Genomic DNA, 19,397 nt, shown 5'->3' on the forward strand with positions numbered 1-19,397 from the left:
TTCTTTTGTAAATATGTGATATGTGGGGAAAGACGGACGACTTCTGGAAATGGATTTCCAGAGGACTGTAATGATGTACACTTTTAGATTGTACATTTTAGTCTTCTCTTTTTAAGCTATAGCCTATGATATTTTTCTAAATATATAATGCATTTCAAAGGTTTGTATGTGATACAAGCCTGAATACAAAAACATTATAATCAACTTATAATCTTTTGCACACGTGTAGGAAATCCATGGCTACATAGTATTATTAGTGTTCATCTTTTTCTCCTTTATTAACGACCACGGGCCTGCTGAAGCCGCAGAGTGGCGCTGATGAGTAATGTTTGCACTGTGAAATGGAAAGTGCATGAAAACTGAGTGAGCGTGGAGAATATTTCATTATTTTCCTATTTCATTTTTAGTCTAAATGTATTACATTTTTATAGACCTCCTTAAATCAACAGGTAAACACATATTCTATCTATCTAATAACAGACAACTCTAAATCAAGATTAACGATTTTATTTAATATTTTATGGCTTGCCATAAGTTTTCACTTTTCATTACTTTACTGTTTCTGTATTATATACCGTGACAATATTGCAGCTGCTTCTCAATCACTCTCCTTGAGAGTAGCCTATTGACCATTTCATCATTTTAAATATAGAAAGGCTATTATAAAATGATTACAAGTTTGTATCCCGTTGCTCTGTTTGTAGATATGAATATCTGGCTGTGAATAAACTTGGACCCAAGCAGTTTCCTAGCAATGCGGCTCCAATGAAATAGGCTATACATAATTTAACCTCTTAAAATGCAACTGTCTCTCTGGAGGACAACACATATCCTACTGCCAGGCATTGTTCAGAAGCACTGAACTTTATTGTTATTAAAGTCAAAGTCAAGTCAAGACATATTTCCTGCTTAGTGTATTTGGACTTGGAAAAAAAGAACTAGAATGATCTGCTGCCGTTTAAATAATGGAATTGCAGATTTGAATATTTAACAACATGTAGACATGGTATTTTCTCGGGTGGGGGAGTATATGTGACATGTTATACAATGTGGATGTTTTTTTATTTAACTTTACATTTGAGAGAAACACTGACAATTTAGAGGTTAATGCCATCTGCAATGATTCTGTCAAAGGCAGTGGTGGGCCGTGCATTTCCCACCTAGGCCTTCAGTGATGTCCTACACAGTCCTACCTGAATTATTCCACCTCTTAATACCATCATTATAACGCCATGGCTCTAGAAACTATACATTTAGACAGAAACGCAGTATAACTGGGCGTTGTATCACCTTAACATAGTCAAGTACAACAGAGTTATATTAATATTTCCGAAGCATTTATAATCAATAAATCCGCATTTCCCTATTTTTGTTCACCCTTTCGTTGTGGAGCTCCGTTTCCCTGCGCACTTGTTCGTTGAGCTGTAGATCCACTCGGTTGTCCCAAAGGTTTTCAAAAGCACCGTTGCTTGTAAGTGCCCAGCCGTGCTTTGGTGTCTCGTTGCTGCCTTGGTTAGACAACTCAAGTTTCCAAACCCAGTGTGGCTCCAAACACCAAATCGATCAGTTGTAAATAGCAGGCACTCCCAGCAGTACAATGTGCAGTGCCTCTCGGAGGCTGTGAGCCGGGGTACCGCTCGTAGTTAGTGATTTGAAAGTGGCGGACAAACCCTGTGATAGTCTCGCTAGCATCGGGGTAGGCTGTTCTCTACTCACAATGTCTAGTTTTTCTTGAAAGGTTTGTCTTGTAAATGGCGTTGTAATTATATCTGCGACCAAATCGATCTCTTCTCCTCCTTCAGCCATTGGTTGAAAAAAAACAGCTTGTAGAAATCTACACAAATTAGCTCGTTCAAGTTCAGTTTGCTAGCTCTGCATAGCTCTGCCTCTCAATAGTGCGTATCCAATCAAAAGACGTGGACGTGCTGACGTTATCGTACGCCTGCTAGCTGGCCCTGGTGTCCCCAACTCGAAATCTGATTGGTTAACGCCACCGTTTTGTCTCCGTTCACTTTAAGCGTCAGGCGCCCGCACTGTTGATTCTGAAGGCCTCAGGGCAGATTTCTTGGACCCTGGCAACACATGATGGCTGAAATATGATTGGATAAAAGCTCTAACATAAAGGCCAGCCCTCCAAATCTCGATCTGAGGCTAGAAGCAGCGCAACCAAGAGGAACGCTTTGAAATGAAGGGAATGGACTATGGGGAATGATTTAATACATATTTGTGGAGAAAATATATAAAAATTAAATTTATATTCTGATGATGTTTAGGCCAGCAGAGAAGGCCTTGCTGGCCCTGACGGCCCACCACTGGTCAAAGGTCTTGAGAGTGTTGTCTGTGGAGAGTGGAAATCACTTATTTGTGCGGTAACCTGAGTCTACCACTAGGTGCTGTGAATTGACCACATCAGCTCCTAATGTGGGAAAGCCACATGACTTACAAAACAGTTCTGTCTTCATCATGCGGAGTTTCAGTACTCAAATACAAATAGAGACAAGACCAAGTGTGTTTGCTTTGTTTCACAGGATTCAAAACTGCTGTTCAATTCTGACACAAGGTTGTTGTATTGTGTGCGGGAAGTTTGATACATGCTCGCCTCAGTGTAGCCAGCTGAGTCTTGCGTTGTCTGGACATTTGACGCATTAATCTTGTATTTTTACATTTACATATACAGTAAGTATGTGTGCCATGCATCTGGCAGTCTCTGCAGTCTGGAGGCCTTGAGCTGATTATATTCAACAAGGGGACACATATAGGCCTGATGCAACAGACGAAAATATACTTCCCTCGTGTTCTTTTTTTGCTAGGTGTACTCCAGATATATATATATATATATATATATATATATATATATATTGTTGTGCATAATATCACATTAGGCTGTATCCAAGGCTGATGTGATATTTGGGGCAGAAAGTAAAAAAAACCCTCATCTTTCATTTCCAAAACAGATTCAAGGGAAACCAGAGGGAAGAAACCTGGATATGTACAAAATGTAGGTCAGATATTCTAGACCCCTGACAGCTCATTGCAAGCTCATCAGAGATGGTATAGCCAATCAACAAGGACATGAATGTGTGTCAAATCACAGATGGTTGTCTATTTACAGCCAAACATGTATACTTATATAGTTTTTATACAATCTTTTTGCACACTTAAAGCACTAAATCCAACCAGATAGACTTAAATTATGTACGTCAGTCCATCAGATAAGAAGAGTGGAGCCTATGCATGAAATATTATTGTTTAACTGTGACACTGCACCTGTATCCTGCTGCTTTGTTGAAGGTTACTCAGCAGTAAGCAAATATTTAAAAAGACACGGTGGGCTTCATCTGCTCCTGTGAGATTAATTAATAGGTGTTAAGTTGACACTGGAAAGCAGGAGCCACATACAGATAGATGTGCACTATCACACTGCATATAGGTACATATATTTTGCAAAGATTGTTTTAATAACACAAAGATATGCATAGTATTTTTAAACTGTAAGCGGGTTTGACTTTAAGTTGATTCAAACTCTCAACCCCCACAGGATATTGTAAAAACATTATCCAAGAAATATTATCTTGGGCCGTGAATCCGAAATATTACAATTGCATATTTATATATATATATTAAAAATCTGCTTTCTGAGCACATCACAATGTTGATGTAAACGTGAAATAGCATTACAAATAGTATTAAATAGCAGAATAAAAATAGTAAAAGTGGAAAAGGCTAATAGTTAAAAGTAGGGCTGTCAAGCGATTAAAAAAATAAAATCTAATTAATTACAAGCTTTGTGATTAATTAATCAAAAGTAGATTTACTAATTCTGCTTCTGAATGCCTGATCGAGAGTGCTTTGACGAGGCTGGTTGCTAACCTTGGTGCTAGCTAGCTCCGAGCTAGCTGCTAAGTGCTTTGCTCTGAGATGTCAGGGCATCTAAGAGTGCGATTAATCTGTGTTAATGTTTTTGTCTGGTTATTTATTCTGTGATTAATTAATCGAAATTAACGCGTTAATTCGACAGCCCTAGTAAAAAGATAAAATAGCTTCTTTAATAAAAGCATTTAAATTAGTTTAAAGTGGCATTATTAATTAATTATTAATTAAAGTAGCAACATTAAAGATTGTATAAAATGTCACCATTAAGAGATATGTTTTTAGCTTACATTTGAAAATATTGAGAGAGCTTGCCTCCCTAATGTCTACGGGTAAAGTGTTTAAATCAAATCAAATTTATATATATAGCCCAATATCACAAATTATACATTTGTCTCAGTGTGCTTTACAGACTGTACAGGCTACGACACCCTCTGTCCTTAGACCCTCGCATCGCACAAGGAAAAACGTCCTAAAAGAAACCCCATTATTAAAGGGGAAAAAATGGCAGAAACCTCAGGGAGAGCAACTGAGGAGGGATCCCTCTCCCAGGACGGACAGACATGCAATAGATGCCGTGTGTACAGGATAAACAACATAGTACAAATACAACATTTGACAGTAATTATGTTGTGATCAAAAAAGAGAAAGTATGGATGAATCCAGGATAATGTCAAAAAGGCTTCCCGGTGTCCGGCAGGACCAGGGCAGCAGGCGCAGCCACGATTCCTGATCCTGACGTAAACTTTATCAGTGGCAACCTGCCACATGAGACACAGAAACTCTGGGGATGATGCCACGGATGCTGAGTTAGTAACATACATTTACATAAATGCATACAGATAGAGAGGGAGGGGAGGAGAGAGGAAGAGAAGGAGAGCAGGGAGGTGTCCCCCGGCAGTCTAAGCCTATAGCAGCATAACTAGGGGCTGATCCAAGGCAAAACTGAGCCAGCCCTAACTATAAGCTTTATCAAAAAGGAAAGTCTTTAGCCTGCTCTAAAGGGTGTCTGCCTCCCGAACACAAACTGGAAACTGGTTCCACTGGAGTGGAGCTTGATAGCTGAAGGCTCTGGCTCCCATTGTACTCTTAGAGACTCTAGGAACTACAAGTAACCCTGCAGTCTGGGAGCGCAATGCTCTAGTTGGTTTATAAGGTACTATGAGATCTTTAAGATATGTTGGAGCCTGACCATTAATTGCTTTGTAAGTCAGCTAATACAGGTGTAATATGATCCCGTTTCCTAGTTCTTGTCAATACACGTGCCGCTGCATTTTGGATCAACTGAAGAGTCTTAAGCGACTTTTTGGGACAACCTAATAACAATGAGTTGCAGTAATCCAGCCTTGAAGTAACAAATGCATGGACTAGTTTTTCTGCATCATTTTGAGACAGGATGTGTCTTATTTTTGCAATGTTACGTAGATGAAAGAAGGAAGTCCTTGAAATTTGTTTTATGTGGGAGTTAAAAGACAGATCCTGACAAAGATAACGCCAAGATTCCTTACGGTGGTGCTGGAGGCCAAATTAATGTCATCCAGAGCTTCTATGTCATTAGAAAATGCGTTTCGGAGGCGTTTAGGGCCAAGTATAATAACTTCAGTTTTGTCTGTGTTTAACATCAAAAAGTTGCTAGACATCCACGTTTTTATGTTTGAAGTTTAGCCAATTGATTGGTTTTGTCTGGTTTAATTGATAGATATAATTGGGTATCATCCGCATAACAATGAAAGTTTATAGAGTGGTTCCTTATAATATTGCCCAAAGGAAGCATATATAAGGTGAATAGAATCGGTCCAAGTACAGAACCCTGCGGAACTCCAATACTGACTTTGGCTGTCATGGAGGATTTATCGTAAACACATACAAATTGAGATCGCTCAGATAAATGTAGTAGAATGTCATGATCAACAGTGTCGAAAGCTGCACTGAGGTCTAACAAGACAAGAACAGAGACAAGTCCTTTGTCTGATGCCAATAGAAGGTCATTGGTAACTTTCACCAGTGCCGTCTCTGTGCTATCATGAACTCTAAATCCAGATTGAAAAACCTCAAATAAACTATTATTAAGTAAAAAAATCACACAACTGTTTTGCGATTGCTTTCTCAAGGAGCTTAGCGAGAAAGGGAAGGTTAGATATCGGCCTACAGTTGGCTAAAACCTCTGGTTCAAGACTATGCTTTTTAAGAAGAGGTTTTATTACAGCTACTTTAAAGGATTGTGGTACGTAGCCGAATAATAGAGACAGGTTGATCATATTTAATAACGAGGTGTTAATTAAGGGTAAAACTTCTTTAAACAGTTTAGTTGGAATCAGGTCTAAAAGACAGGTTGATGGCTTAGACGATGAGATTGTTGAAGTTGGTTAAGGTTGATTGGAGTAAAACAGTCTAAATATATTTCAGGAGTTACTAATGTTTTTGAAATTCCGGAGGTTGAAGTTAAGTCATTACCAATTGAGTTCAGGAGGAGATTCATTTTGTCTCTAATAATTATAATTTTATCGTTAAAGAAGCTCATGAAGTCGTCACTACTGAGAGATATAGGAATAGAAGGCTCTGTAGAGCTGTGGCTCTCTGTCAGCCTGGCTACAGTGCTGAAAAGAAACCTGGGGTTGTTCTTATTTTCTTCTATTAAGGAAGAGTAATAAGCTGCTCTGGCATTACGGAGTGCCTTCTTATACGTTTTACATTTACTTTCAAGATTTCTTGACTTTTGTTTTAGTTTGCGGATTTGTAAATTAAGCCATGGAGCTTTCTTTTTCTGTTTTATGATCTTCTTCTTTAGAGGAGTGACAGAGTTGAGTGTTATTTGCAGTGAGGCTGCAGCGCTATCAACAAGATGATTAATTTGGGAGGGACTAAAGTTAGCATTGGAGTCCTCCGTTATATTGATATTGAGTCCTGGTATTGAATTAAGTGCTGATGGAATCACTTCCTTAAATTTAGTCACAGCACTTTCAGATAGACATCGAGCGTAGGATATTCTGCCTACTGGCTTGTAGTCCAGTAACAGGACTTCAAAAGTTATTAAAAAGAGTCTGATAAAAGAGGATTATGTGGATACACTGATAAACTTTCAATTTCAACACCATATCCCAGAACAAGGTCCAGAGTGTGGTTTAAACAGTGAGTTTAAACCACAGCTTTGTTCCATAGCTTTGGTGCACAATTGCAAAAGGCTGCATCCCCGATTTTCTTTTGGATGTTTCTGGGAACATTTGATAAACCAGTAGTGATGATCGTAATGTTCTTGGGGGCACATAGTTGATTAGAGAGTTGGCAGTGTAACTTGGTGTGGTTCCGTTTAGGGCTTTGTATACAAGAAGGAGGACCTTAAAGTAAATTCTAAAAGTTACCGGAAGCCAGTGTAGAGTAGCTAACACTAGACTGATGTGGTCTCTCCTCTTGGTTAATGAATAACACAACACTAGAAAAACCTTAACTGTGAAAGGCGCTGCTCAAATGATAGGTATGAAGGAGATAATGAGAAAATTATGGAGCAAACTGCCAACTATTGTGATTCATAATGTAAATGTAAGCTCTTGTTTTGGAATTATAATCACCCATATTAATCAAAGTGCTCAGCCAGAACAATCCCTCACATAATTGAAAATAATGACAATGCCATTATATCTAAATTGGATATGATGTGAAATCTTTTCACCCCCAAATTTAATACATGAAGCATATCATTCCTCTTCCATATCCTATTTATTCCCTTTTAAAATATACATTTTTACTCATATTTTACATAATAATATGCAGTCACTCCCAGCACACATCTCTGTTTTGGGGAATACCCAGCAGCTTCATGCCGCTGCTGGAGGACGAGTGGTGCTTTAACCTAAAGATAAAATGAAGGTCTGAATAATTAAGTATGGATCCTCACTGTATAGAGTCACAGTTGCAGTGGGTAAAAAACACCTGCCCCCTCGTCCACTGGACAGCACCCAGGGGCTTCTCAAATGCTTCAACTTACCAGCAGCTCAACTGATCTCTCAGTATTAAAGTGTGATTTTCTTCCAGACCTGAGCTCAGAATTCAGACATTTGGTGGCTCATGAGGTGGAAATCTTCAGTCACACTGGGTCTATTCTTAAGCCTTAACCACAGGAAACACAGACACACCAGAGCCAGAACTGCCCAGTGCAGATTACATGTGTCTGCCGCTGAATCAAACCACATCAGAGCAGGGTCTAAACCCCACTCAGCTGCCTCCATACTCATCATCTGTGGGTGCATGATTCAGAATATACTGTAACGGGGATCGACAGTAAGGGTTGCCAGTGAGAAATTGGCAACCAATTAATGACATGCCATTAGTGAAAACCACTGTTTTTATATTTTACTAATCCAAGACTTTAATGCTGAAGGGCCAAAAGGATGACGACAGCTGCAGCTGCAATACTGATATTTTGTATAACAGGAATTGAGGGTGTAAACGTTAACTGATTACACTTAAGATTCTAATTATGTAAAGTATCAGATAAAACACAGAATATCAATCATTTTGGAATAAACCTTTTACTCTTGTATGTCATATTCGTATTATTAAGCTGACGTATAACTGCATAGTATCTTAATTACACGAAATATAAGGTGACTAAAAGTGGAAACAGTACTTTTAGTTTTGGCATGCAGGGTTGTCAGCTAACCAACGTTAGTGTTGAGCGCTGTGTAAATTGAGTGCTGGAGCAGAGAATGAACGAAGGCTGCCATTAAAAGCCTGCATTACAGTTCCATTTCAGGATGGCTTGATTTGTCATCACACAGTATCAATAACTGCCTTTTATTGTGTTGAACAATAAAATCCACGCTGTCAAGCTGGCTGGTGTCTTACAGAGCCTCGGTAAATGTTTTGTGTGTGTGTGTGTGCGTGTGTGCGTGTGTGTGTGTGTGTGTGTGTGTGTGTAACTTGAGTCTGGATTCCTGTTGCCATGCTGTATAGTAGTTGAGCTCTAAAACCTAGACAGAGGCGTGTTGGAACAAGTTTGATAAAGGCTGGAGTGACTGTGCCTGACACACAATACTCCCACTGAGGACACACCACAGCCATTTCTTCATGGCATGCGGCACAAAGTTAAACACAGGAACATCCAAAGGAAATATTGGAGATCTCGTAGCTCTTTCACAATCACTGCTGAGGCATTTGAGTTCAGACAGCGACAAAAACACCATTAATCTCATTCATTATGATGTTGCATAGCAGTGGGTGATTGATTCCGTAATGCGATATGTATGATGAACTTAGTGCATTTCTTGGTCTAGACGGAGGGGAGAAGAAAACACAGACATGAGAGATCGTGCTGTTGCCAACATGCCGTCACTAATATTTTAGCATCTGACACCTGAAGCGATACTTTTACAGTATGAATGAACACAGGTGTTTGTGTGTGTAAAAAAAAGTCACTGCCCAATGAAATGATCTGAATAATGTCACACCATCGCCTAGTACCTTAAAAAAGCAACAATCACATATTCAAATAGCTCCACCTGAGAGTGTGTAGAGGGCCATTAAACCCAGGAGGGGTTTATGAAAACGTGCTGAATTGTGGTCTTTGTGAGCTTAAGCTAGGGTGGATTTTGCCAGCCATGAAGTGAAACAGACAGGGGCTGTGTTTGACTTGGTCACTTGCCCATTCACGCTTATTCACATGTATGGCGCCATGCTTATACTACACTGGCAAGCCTGTATGCAGAGGCCAGGACAGTCACAAGCAGAGTGGCAGGGGCCCTGATCGGTGCAGGGTGGGTCGGCTCGTGCGGATGTGGACTTTACTTCAGGTGTAAGGAGATTGTTGTTCAATGTTGTAAACTGTCCAACAAGCAAACTTTAAATCAGAGAAGCGTGAGTTTTAGTTTTCATTCAAAAATGATCGTCTGCCTTAATATCTCGATACAGATACGGAAACGATACCACAGCAAAAACCTTAAACATCAGGAAAAGAAAATGGAATATTAGATGATGTAACTCACATTTATTTTAACAGAACATATTTTGATAATGTCTATGCAAGGAAGTGGAGGATGTGAAAGGAGGTCATAAAACAACAGGAGTGAATTATTGCTCCATAGTGTGCTCATACATTTTAATATCCAACAAGGATTGGAGAAACTCTTGAGATCAGCTCTTCACACGTTCACATGTCTCCACCTGCACACATCACACTGCTATAAAAGGTTCAATTCATGCTCAATACTCAATGATGTCTTGTTGGAAGAGCAGATTAACTGCGTTACTGCTAAAACATTAAAATGGCACGCCTCTTAATTTGCTGAAGCGGAGGTTGGCGTTTAAGTGCCAACAGTACAAATGGAGTAAATTGCTTCTGCAATTTTTGTATTACCTGATAATTGTTTAATGAATCGAGGACTCATTTTATGTTTTACCACTAAATGTAACGGCATAGGCTGTGTTCCAAACACATTTTACATAACAAAGCAGGTTGTGAGTATGTCCACACTGAAAAAATGACTAAATTAATTAATTGCTGGATTGCTGTTGATTGACACTATTGTCCCACAATGCTATGCATAATTAAATGGAGGAGCTGCCCAGAGCTGCACAAAATGAAAATAAATTGTAGATGATGGTGAAAGATAGTAAATTGGCAATGGCAGTTGACATACATTGTGCCATGTCCTCAACTCAACATAAATACATATATTAAGAAATGTAATTATTCCAGTTTTAAATAATGTTTTGTGTTCTTTACAACTTTCTTCAATTGCAGTTTGATTGATGTCCAAAGCACACATCTTATATCACTTCCTGTACGTACAAATTGATGAAGCATTGGCTTCTTGTACACTACAAAAATGAGTATACTGTGATCATTACATATGTTGTATGAATTTATTCTATCCTTCCAGCCCGTTTTTTTCTTTACAACTTCATTCTGAGTCACAGTTTGATTGACTTCCTGTTAGTACAAAATGGAAAAAACACATTGCCGTCTTGCAAAAATGATGAAAGTTGCTATTTGTTTAATACCATATAATCTTAGTGTGTAATGGTACTAGAGATAAAGTGTCACAAAAGCCGTTAAGACCTGTCACTGAACAGCCATCAAAACGTAATCGATGACATGCCAGAGCCTGATCTTTGCTTTTGTGTTGAGTAAAGGGGATCTAGGTCACTCATATGTATTCAAGCTAAAATTTATTTTCCCCCTGAGGAGGTGACACTTGGAGGAGACCTGCTGAGAGACCTTCCTGTGGCTGGAACGAGGGGTTATGTGATGGGGGTGGGGAGCAGAAATTAGCATTTTCCAACCAAGAAAACAACTTCTCCCTGTCTTTCTCCCTCCTCTGTAGTTTTCTCTAAAATGGCACAGACTCACTCTCGCTCAGTAAACTTGGCACCTGTGTGACCAGCAACAGCAGAAGAGTTGTTCTAGTGCAGGGCGGGTCCAAAAACCACTATTTTTGTAAGCCCTCCCTAACCCCTCTTTCTTCCACTACTGCTCTCCACTCAGTTCATTGGCATTCCAATGGTATTTATATTTCCCTCCAGAGCAAGGGGAAGTTGACAAGCGCTCACACAGACATTGGATTCAGCTCAGCAAGGTGGGCAGTACTCCCACAGCTTCCTTGCCATTGGCCTCTGTGTGGTCACATGACCTGCAGAGATAGACTGAAGTGTTGGCACTCCTCCCCCTAGGCTCTGCTCTGCAGTCCTTCTCAACTCACTTTAGACTTTTTGCGCCTCTATGAGAAGTTTTCTGTTGGTGGGAGAGTGTGTGGATGAGTGTGTATCAGCCAGCGGTCAGGGGCTTGTTTGAGGTACAGTGTTTCAGTTATGTTTCGGGAGCTCCCAGAGTCCACAGGCAGCGAGTGTCTTGGGAGTATGACCCCAGAGACTCAGGATTTCTACCTGAGAATGGACCATCACCGCAGACGCTCCGGGTACAGGCTGGGCAGGATCATTGCCAGGCAGCAACTACTCAAGAAGATCGCTGGAGGTAGGAGAGGCGTTTAGATAGAAGTGACAGTTCAGTATTTTGGTTTTAAATCAGCCTGGTTTTCGAGCCTTGGCTGAAGAGCCAGCTGTTAGGTATTCACAGTTTAAATGAATCCTTCTTTGTCATACCTCCAGGAATGCTAGGAGTAACAGCAAAGAAAGTTGGTAGTCACAACATTGAGTGACGCATATGTATGATTATATGACAATATGAATGCTGGATAACCTGGTGGCAAGTGAGCAAGGGCATCAATGTGTTCGTTTGGGATCAGCTGATTGTCTTCGTCAAATGTCAGTTCATATCTCTGGCTTTTTTTCCTTGGGCACTTCAATAAATATAATATATAAATATAGTGATAACATCATACTTTTGTTTGTGTGCGTGTGTGTGTGTTTGTGTGTAGGTGTGTGTGTGTTTGTGTTTTTGTGTGTATGTGTGCCTCTGCAGACAAAGCCACACTTGACCTTCAGCCAATATGTAGTCATGGGTGGTGAATAATTAGTATTGAATGACCGTAGCGAACACTGATCGGTGATAAGCTTTGGAATCAGTTACATAACAAGAGGTAAGCCCACACTGTAAACAAGACACATCAAGGAATGTCAGGCCTGACAGTTTTACAAGCCCTCGGCTCATTTGTGGACTGCTGTATTCAGCCAGAAGAGCAATAGTGGTGCCTGACCCCCATTCATCTTTCTCCAAAGCCTGTAAACTCTCGTCTTTGCTCTTACCTGGAGATGTAAGGTCCCGGGAGGGGGCAGGGCAACATAACAATAGAGAGGACAAAGTGCTACCACTCCTGCTCCCTCCTGCAGATGTGAGCACCCTGACGCCGGATCAAAGGGTGGCTGCGTTTCATAACAGAAGAAGCTTCCTCATCTTCAGCCATTGACGGCAACACGCAGCATTTTTCTCCTCTCAGTCACACTAACGAGAGCATGAGACAGATAATGCAGCCTCTTGTGTGGGAAAGATTTCCTACATCCCCACAGAGGGCTGAGGCAGCGCATGAGGCATTTTTGTGTGATTATGACGATGTGAAAGATACACAGAGCTTACTGTTGGATTGATGTGTGAAGATGTCCCGGAGCCGCGTGTACCTACGCTTGTTTTCGGAAGGAAATCTCCATGATCTGATATTTGCAGGCGTGTGCAGTCATGTAACATGGCATGTGTTTTCAGATTACAGATGTCTGGTTTGACAAACCAACAATTAAGGTGATCTGTGACAAGGACAGAAACTATGTACATGTTTGAAGTTCGGATCAAGTCATTTTAACAGCTTTTACGTGCATGTTTTATACTTTTAAATATAATGTGCCGGGTGAATATTAACTTTTGACACACGTTTTCTGTGTGGTTTTAAACTGCTTTCAAAGTGACCAAAGATAACATTAAGCTTTGAACTGTTCTCCTCAATATCATAAATCATTCTTAATTGTCAATATTCCACCTAATGTATACAACCATGATCCTCATCTTCCATAAAACAAATCTACTTTTATTACTAAATATATGTATTATTGTACAACAATTGTAAACAACAGTAAATGTTTCCAAGGAATTAATCCCACACAATGTGAAGCAGTAAAGTGAATACAAACTTCGCTAATGCTCCTAACACGGTGGATTATACATTTATATCCAAGGTGTCTGTTTCTAAGAAAATAAACTATTTTCATGGGCTGTCTTAAATTCTGTAATTCTGTAATCAGAAACAATCTTCTCACCTAATTTAGGTAATTACAGTTGTTTAATCTGATTGTCTTTAATTGAGCAATGTTCTTTTCAGTGCGGCAGTTTTTCTTCATTTTCCTCTGGAGAGCAGCGTCTTAGCCCTAACTTCTGTGATGCACACATGTTTGAAATGTGAGGCATAACAGTGAGGTAGTATTTTAAGGGACTGACTGCAGAGCCACAGGATTGATCTCCATGTGCTGCAGTGGCTCCTGCATTCCAGCTGGCCAGCCCTGTTGACATAGCAGGTTGAAAGTGAGAGGGGGCCATGGTGATGGGCAGAGTTACTCATGTATTCTTTCCCCCCCAAATTCCAGGGAAGCCTTTGGGGTCTTAGTCATGTTTCCGATTTGATGGTGTTTCAAAGCCACCAGAGCTATATGTGTGTGTGGGTTCTCGTTCGGTCCGCTATGATGAGCTACTGACAAAGCACCAGGTCAGACTGAAGACTCAGCTCATCAGCTCGCAGACTCGACGGATATAAATGCACAGCTGCGAGGAGTCAGAAACAGGCGTTTGAGTGCTGCACAGTGAGATTGTTATGCAAGGGAAAGGGCCTGTTTTCATTGTGGAGGAATGTGTCTCCTTTCCTGAAAATATTTCTCGGATTTTGGAGGAGTATTTTATACTCCATCACTCTGGAAGGGCTGCTAAGTTTCATGAGCTTTCTGCTCTGTCTGCCTCCATTCCTCCCTGCTTCGGCATTTGTTGTTGCTTCTCAGTATGCATTCAACATACTGCATGTGTCCAATATACCCATCATTTACACACTTTGGGAGATAATGAGCTGTTCATGACATCATAGAGAAAAACATCTTAAATGTTTTATTTGTTTGCCCACATCTTTTACATTTCACTATTTTTAGCAATTTAATAGCTAAACATAGATATTTACATTGTATGCTTGTGCACACTGCTTTCATAATGATTATATATATTGAGTATTGAATTTATGGAATATCAGGAAATGTTAAGATGTATAATGAGGTGTGTGTCATACATACAATTTGACTAATTCCACACAGAGTTCAGCAAATGCCAGGATATGAATGAATCACTTCATGGTAAAATGTCCATATATAGTTTAGAACTCACATATTTATTGCATTAGATGATGGTTTTCAGCTGTTTTCCTTGTGCACAAAGTTTGACTGTAATGAAAAAGTGTTCCTGTTTAGCCACGGAAAAGTCCAGTAAACTTAATCGAGGCTTTGGTGGAAAGTGGAAACCCTGAGCAGCTGAACGCTACAGCGTGACTAAAAGCTTCCTCGCTGACTGTGGTTGTTTGGTTCTTTTCCTCATTGAGGAGCTGTTGTGTTGCAGACAAGAAGCTCTGTCCAGTGTGACCCCTCTGTGGCCCTTCTTCATGGCTTATTGACCTTGGTGCAACCAGCAGGCTCCGATCTCTGCCCTGGAAAGTCCATGAGTGCATCCTGCCATGGCTGAGGACATTGTGTGTCTCTTGTCAAATGACACAAGTTATTGCGTGGCAGCTGTGAGCTTATCATGAATCTGTCTGTGTCCTGGAGTTACAAAGTGTGCCTTTTATTTGGCTGTCATGGCTGAAAGGCTTTTGTCTTTCAGGTTTACGTGCTATCAGCCACATGTGTTCTCCTGCTGCCATGTATCAATGTTTATACTAAGCATGCGTAGTGCTGTCTCACATGGCTTCTTGCTCATTATTACAGCACATATGCAAACAGTGTTCTTTTTTTACTGTGTTCAACCATTTATTTACTGACAATGTTTGTCATATCAACACTAACTGTCATGTCATATGTCATGGTTAAAAGATGTCTAATGATAAAGTTTTTCCGCAAAGTTCAAATGCACTTTATCAACAAAACTTAGGGAGAAGTAAAATGTTTTCCGAGCAGGATAATAGTGAGTACCACTCCTCTGGAGGATTTTACTCTACTTAGCATAGAGGGGACGGGAACACTTCAGCTTGTTAAGAGGACAAGCTGTACCCTCCTTCCTCTGTTCTTCCTCTGACTAGCAGATGGATAATTGTTAGAAACCAGCTCTGAAAAGGGGTCGGGTTGTTCTGTCTTTGGAGAAGTTGTAACGGTAAAAAAGGCACTTCAAGGGGAGGAATCTAGTCAGACTCTGTCCTCTCCCACTCAAGACTCCTCTCTCAAAAGCACTGAATTATTCATTCAATTATTCAATGCAACTGCTTCAACATGTGGCACGTTTGATCATCTGCCCGTGAAACAAATATAACTGCTCCTTCATTCAAATGGCGGTTTGATGATAAGTCAAGATGTAGCCTTATGCATTGTTTACTTAGTACACACAAGGCCAGTTTATCTTTTATTCATGATGAGCCTCTTTGTTGTAGATGGGATTTCTATGCAGATTATGTTTGCTACCTTCGGGGGGCAGTAAATAATACTGACTGGGAGCAAAAAGCAATTTCGACAATGTGATTTGCTGGTCGTCTACCTCTAGCACCACCATGGCACTTCTAATAATTCAATCTATGGTTTGTACTCTTGTTTGGCTCAATTATACAATGATTCTGTTGAACAGGTGCTAAATATGTATTATGTCGATGTACACTAATCTTCCATAATGCAATGCATAAAGGCAGCCGCTCACAGCTGGTAAATCCTTTTAATAATTTGTAGGTGGTGGTGAGACAGCTTGGAAAACAAAGCGTATGCATAAGTACATCTTTAAAAATAAAATGTTCTCTCTCTTTTTGAAGTTTAATTGGCAGTGAGGTTGCAGTTTGATTGGCACCCAACGTTGTTTTCACAAACTACTAAAATCCTTGAGAATACCTGTTTAAAATGTATAAACATAAGCAGATACTGTATTCATAATTGTAAGAAGTTTTGGTTATGTTGATATATTTTCATATCTTCTTTTCTACTTTGCTAAAAAATAAATGATATCTAGTTAAATAACAAGAAAACAAACAGATACATCCCCATAGATATAAATAACTAGACAATGAAGAGCTATGATTTGTCTGCAGCTCTGTCAGCAGCCACTGTTTCTGAAGCCAATATGTACCGACGGTTAGTTGGCAGCTGTTGGTAATATCCCGCCTTGCTGATAAAGAACGAGTAAATGATTCAAGAATGTTGTAACGGTCGAGAACAAACAGACTCAATCCAACCAACCTCTGGTAAATACAGATCACATTCGTAAAGCTCTTATGTAGATTACCCCCTTTTGCCTGTAGGTGGCACGCTGAGCTCATATCCTTCCTGTAAATCTTCCTCAGTACTTACTTCACAGCCAGAGTAGCTGACAGCTGCCACATGTGCAGGGCTAATCATTTACTAAGAGGAGATTTGAGAAATGCCTCAGCTGCACTGTAACAGGAACGGAAAGTCACATATTAACAGAGTAACGATGGAAAACCTTTCCTGTTCTCAGGTCTTGTACATTCCACAGATTAGAAAATGCTCATTCATCCAGCCAATAGTACACTAAATATGTTTTGATCCAAACAATCACATCTTCATGACGATGAAGCACATTTGTCTTAGACAAAGGAAGCATGTAAAGATATATACAATTCTCACTTTACATTTACATGTTATGGACTTGTGTTTTACAAAATGATCACCCACATGTGCTTACCTAAAGAAAATAAGTGTTGCATAAATATCAAAAGACAGAGATAACTGCCAGCTGATAATGTAACATGCTCCAGATTGATTTGTCTTGGTTAAATAACTGCTATTTCAGGCTTCACTTAAAAGCACATTGCATTTGTGAAACTGGTTGTTGCACCTCACATATATTGGACAGTCTGAATCCATTTAGTACATTTTCCCCTCATCTGCCAGAGTTCAGCGCTTGGCTGCCCTCATGTGGTAGAAATGTACATTAAATGTCATTAGCTGGAAAAACTGACAGAGACACAGAGGCAGCATGCATACAGACCACAGACATTCTCTTCATTTTATAGGCTTTTCAGCCAGGGAGTGACTGTCTGAACACAGCCTGTCATTGACGGCCACGCATGACAAATGGTGCTACATTTTCTATTAGCGCTCTATGCGTGAGGGAGAGACTCGCTCTGATAAAGCAGAACTACTGATCTCTTTCAATGGGTAGCATTCTTGATACGCCGCACCTCATCAAACATAATGACATGCGCTGACAGTATCATCATCTCTGCTGCGACTCACAAGTATATTGCATGAGTGCTGCGAGGCTCCTGAGGCTGTCTTGTGGCCGTTTGCTTTGATGTCGTTAATTAGGACCAGCGTCCCCAGGGATGGCTCCATGCTTTTATTGTGGAGGTCTTGAGAGGGCTTTCTCACGGTAGGGACCCTTGTTCTGACATTGGCCCCCTCTCTACCCTCTGACTCTCTGAGGCCATTCCCAGAGAAGGAGGGAACCCCATGTAGTCCCCTCTGGGATCCAGTCCAAATGAGAGGGAGGTGGATCTCTGCAGGATCCGACTCCAGAGGAGTTTCTTCTGGATGTTTCTCTTTTCCTCTTTTACCCATATTCTGTACTTGTACATGTGGTCACACATGAAACCTCATTTGTTAGTTGATATATATTTCTATTTATTAGCATCTGCTAAATCTAAAAGATCTTTCATTATGAGACGTTTGATTTGTATGGGTGCCAGGACTTACGGAACATGTGTTGATAACTTTCCAGTCCGTCTTTCTCCATGTCAGAGTCGAGATTTTAGGTCAGCTGGCTGAGTGTTTGTCAGTAATTCATAGTCATCTCCTTTTAGTTGTGTTATACGGCGCTCTTGGAAAACCAAATTACAGTGTTTACATAGGCTATCAAAGGGAAGGAATTACAGCCACACAACCATATATTATGAGTGGGAAAACAGCATGACATGGCAAGGCATGCCTACTGTACTTTACATAAAACAAAACATGTATGGACTTCAAATCAGGAAGCACACAAACACACCTCTAGGAACTTGTGGTATATGTTGGGACGAGATACAGTCAACTGCATGACCACATGGGACGCTGTAGGAGGCAACTGTGAAGGAGCTGTAGGGACGAGAAGGAAAGACAACTGAAAAAGCTCAGATCAGAGTCTTGCTGAGAGAGAGGGAGGGAGTGCAAAGAGGGAAACGTCGAGCTTCAAGGGGATGTGAGTGGATAGAAAACGAAGCTGGGGGAAGTCAGGCCGGCCCAGAGTTTGACTTTCCCATTTTGAAGTCTTACATTTACAAAGGGGAGCACATGTGCCCAGAGATACAATACCAATCTGTTTCATCAGGCTGCTATCTTACTGCTTATATGCTTCCTGGGAAGATTTGTCATGCTAGTATTAACTCTGAAGAGCTCACTTTAATTAAAAAGAGAAAAAACGTTTTTTGAATGAAAGACCAAAAACAACATAGAGATAAGAATGTCTATTTGGCTATAATGACCGATTTTTAAGAAAGAAAACTGTTGAATATCATCCTAGATATAGCTCGCCCTTGATGTATGTTATCACTGACCAGCCGGCATTAGTCATCCAGTACTTACATTTATTTATCTCTGGATACACTGAATAACCCCAACTGAATAACCATAGTACAATGATTACCCTGCAAAGATCAACACTGGGTGGGTTGAAGAAATAGTCCAGGGTTTTGGGAGGTATGCCTGGATGAAATGAAAAAGGAAATCTCCAAAAGCCAAAGTTGATGTTTTTATCACCAAAGACAGCAAATCCTTCATAAAGGCCTCCAAGATGGTTCTCAAAACACTTAAACATGCGTGGGAACATGGCTGCAGTCCAGTGTCTGGAATTGTTTAACTTGTGCATAGTGCCTTGGATTGGAAGTCACTGTAGTAGGCTATGTAATTCACAGAAAGCTCTCCTGATT

The 19,397-nt window shown here is 40.3% G+C and overlaps 1 protein-coding gene across 5 annotated transcripts in view; it reads left to right on the top strand.

Annotated features, from left to right (window-relative positions):
* Positions 1-19,397, top strand: part of stard13b (StAR related lipid transfer domain containing 13b) — a 71,642-nt gene that overhangs the window by 34,173 nt on the left and 18,072 nt on the right. Inside the window, exon 1 of one of the 5 annotated variants that reach the window (XM_029446715.1) lies at positions 11,551-11,836. The exons of the other annotated variants lie outside the window; for them this stretch is intronic. Within the exon in view, the coding sequence (XP_029302575.1) occupies positions 11,674-11,836 (163 nt within the window). The 5' untranslated portion in view covers positions 11,551-11,673. Of the gene's footprint in view, positions 1-11,550; positions 11,837-19,397 lie in introns of those variants that run through there. 5 annotated transcript variants of the gene reach the window in all.

The sequence above is a fragment of the Cottoperca gobio genome, chromosome 13 (assembly GCF_900634415.1).
Source record: "Cottoperca gobio chromosome 13, fCotGob3.1, whole genome shotgun sequence".
In the NCBI taxonomy this organism is placed as follows: domain Eukaryota; kingdom Metazoa; phylum Chordata; class Actinopteri; order Perciformes; family Bovichtidae; genus Cottoperca; species Cottoperca gobio.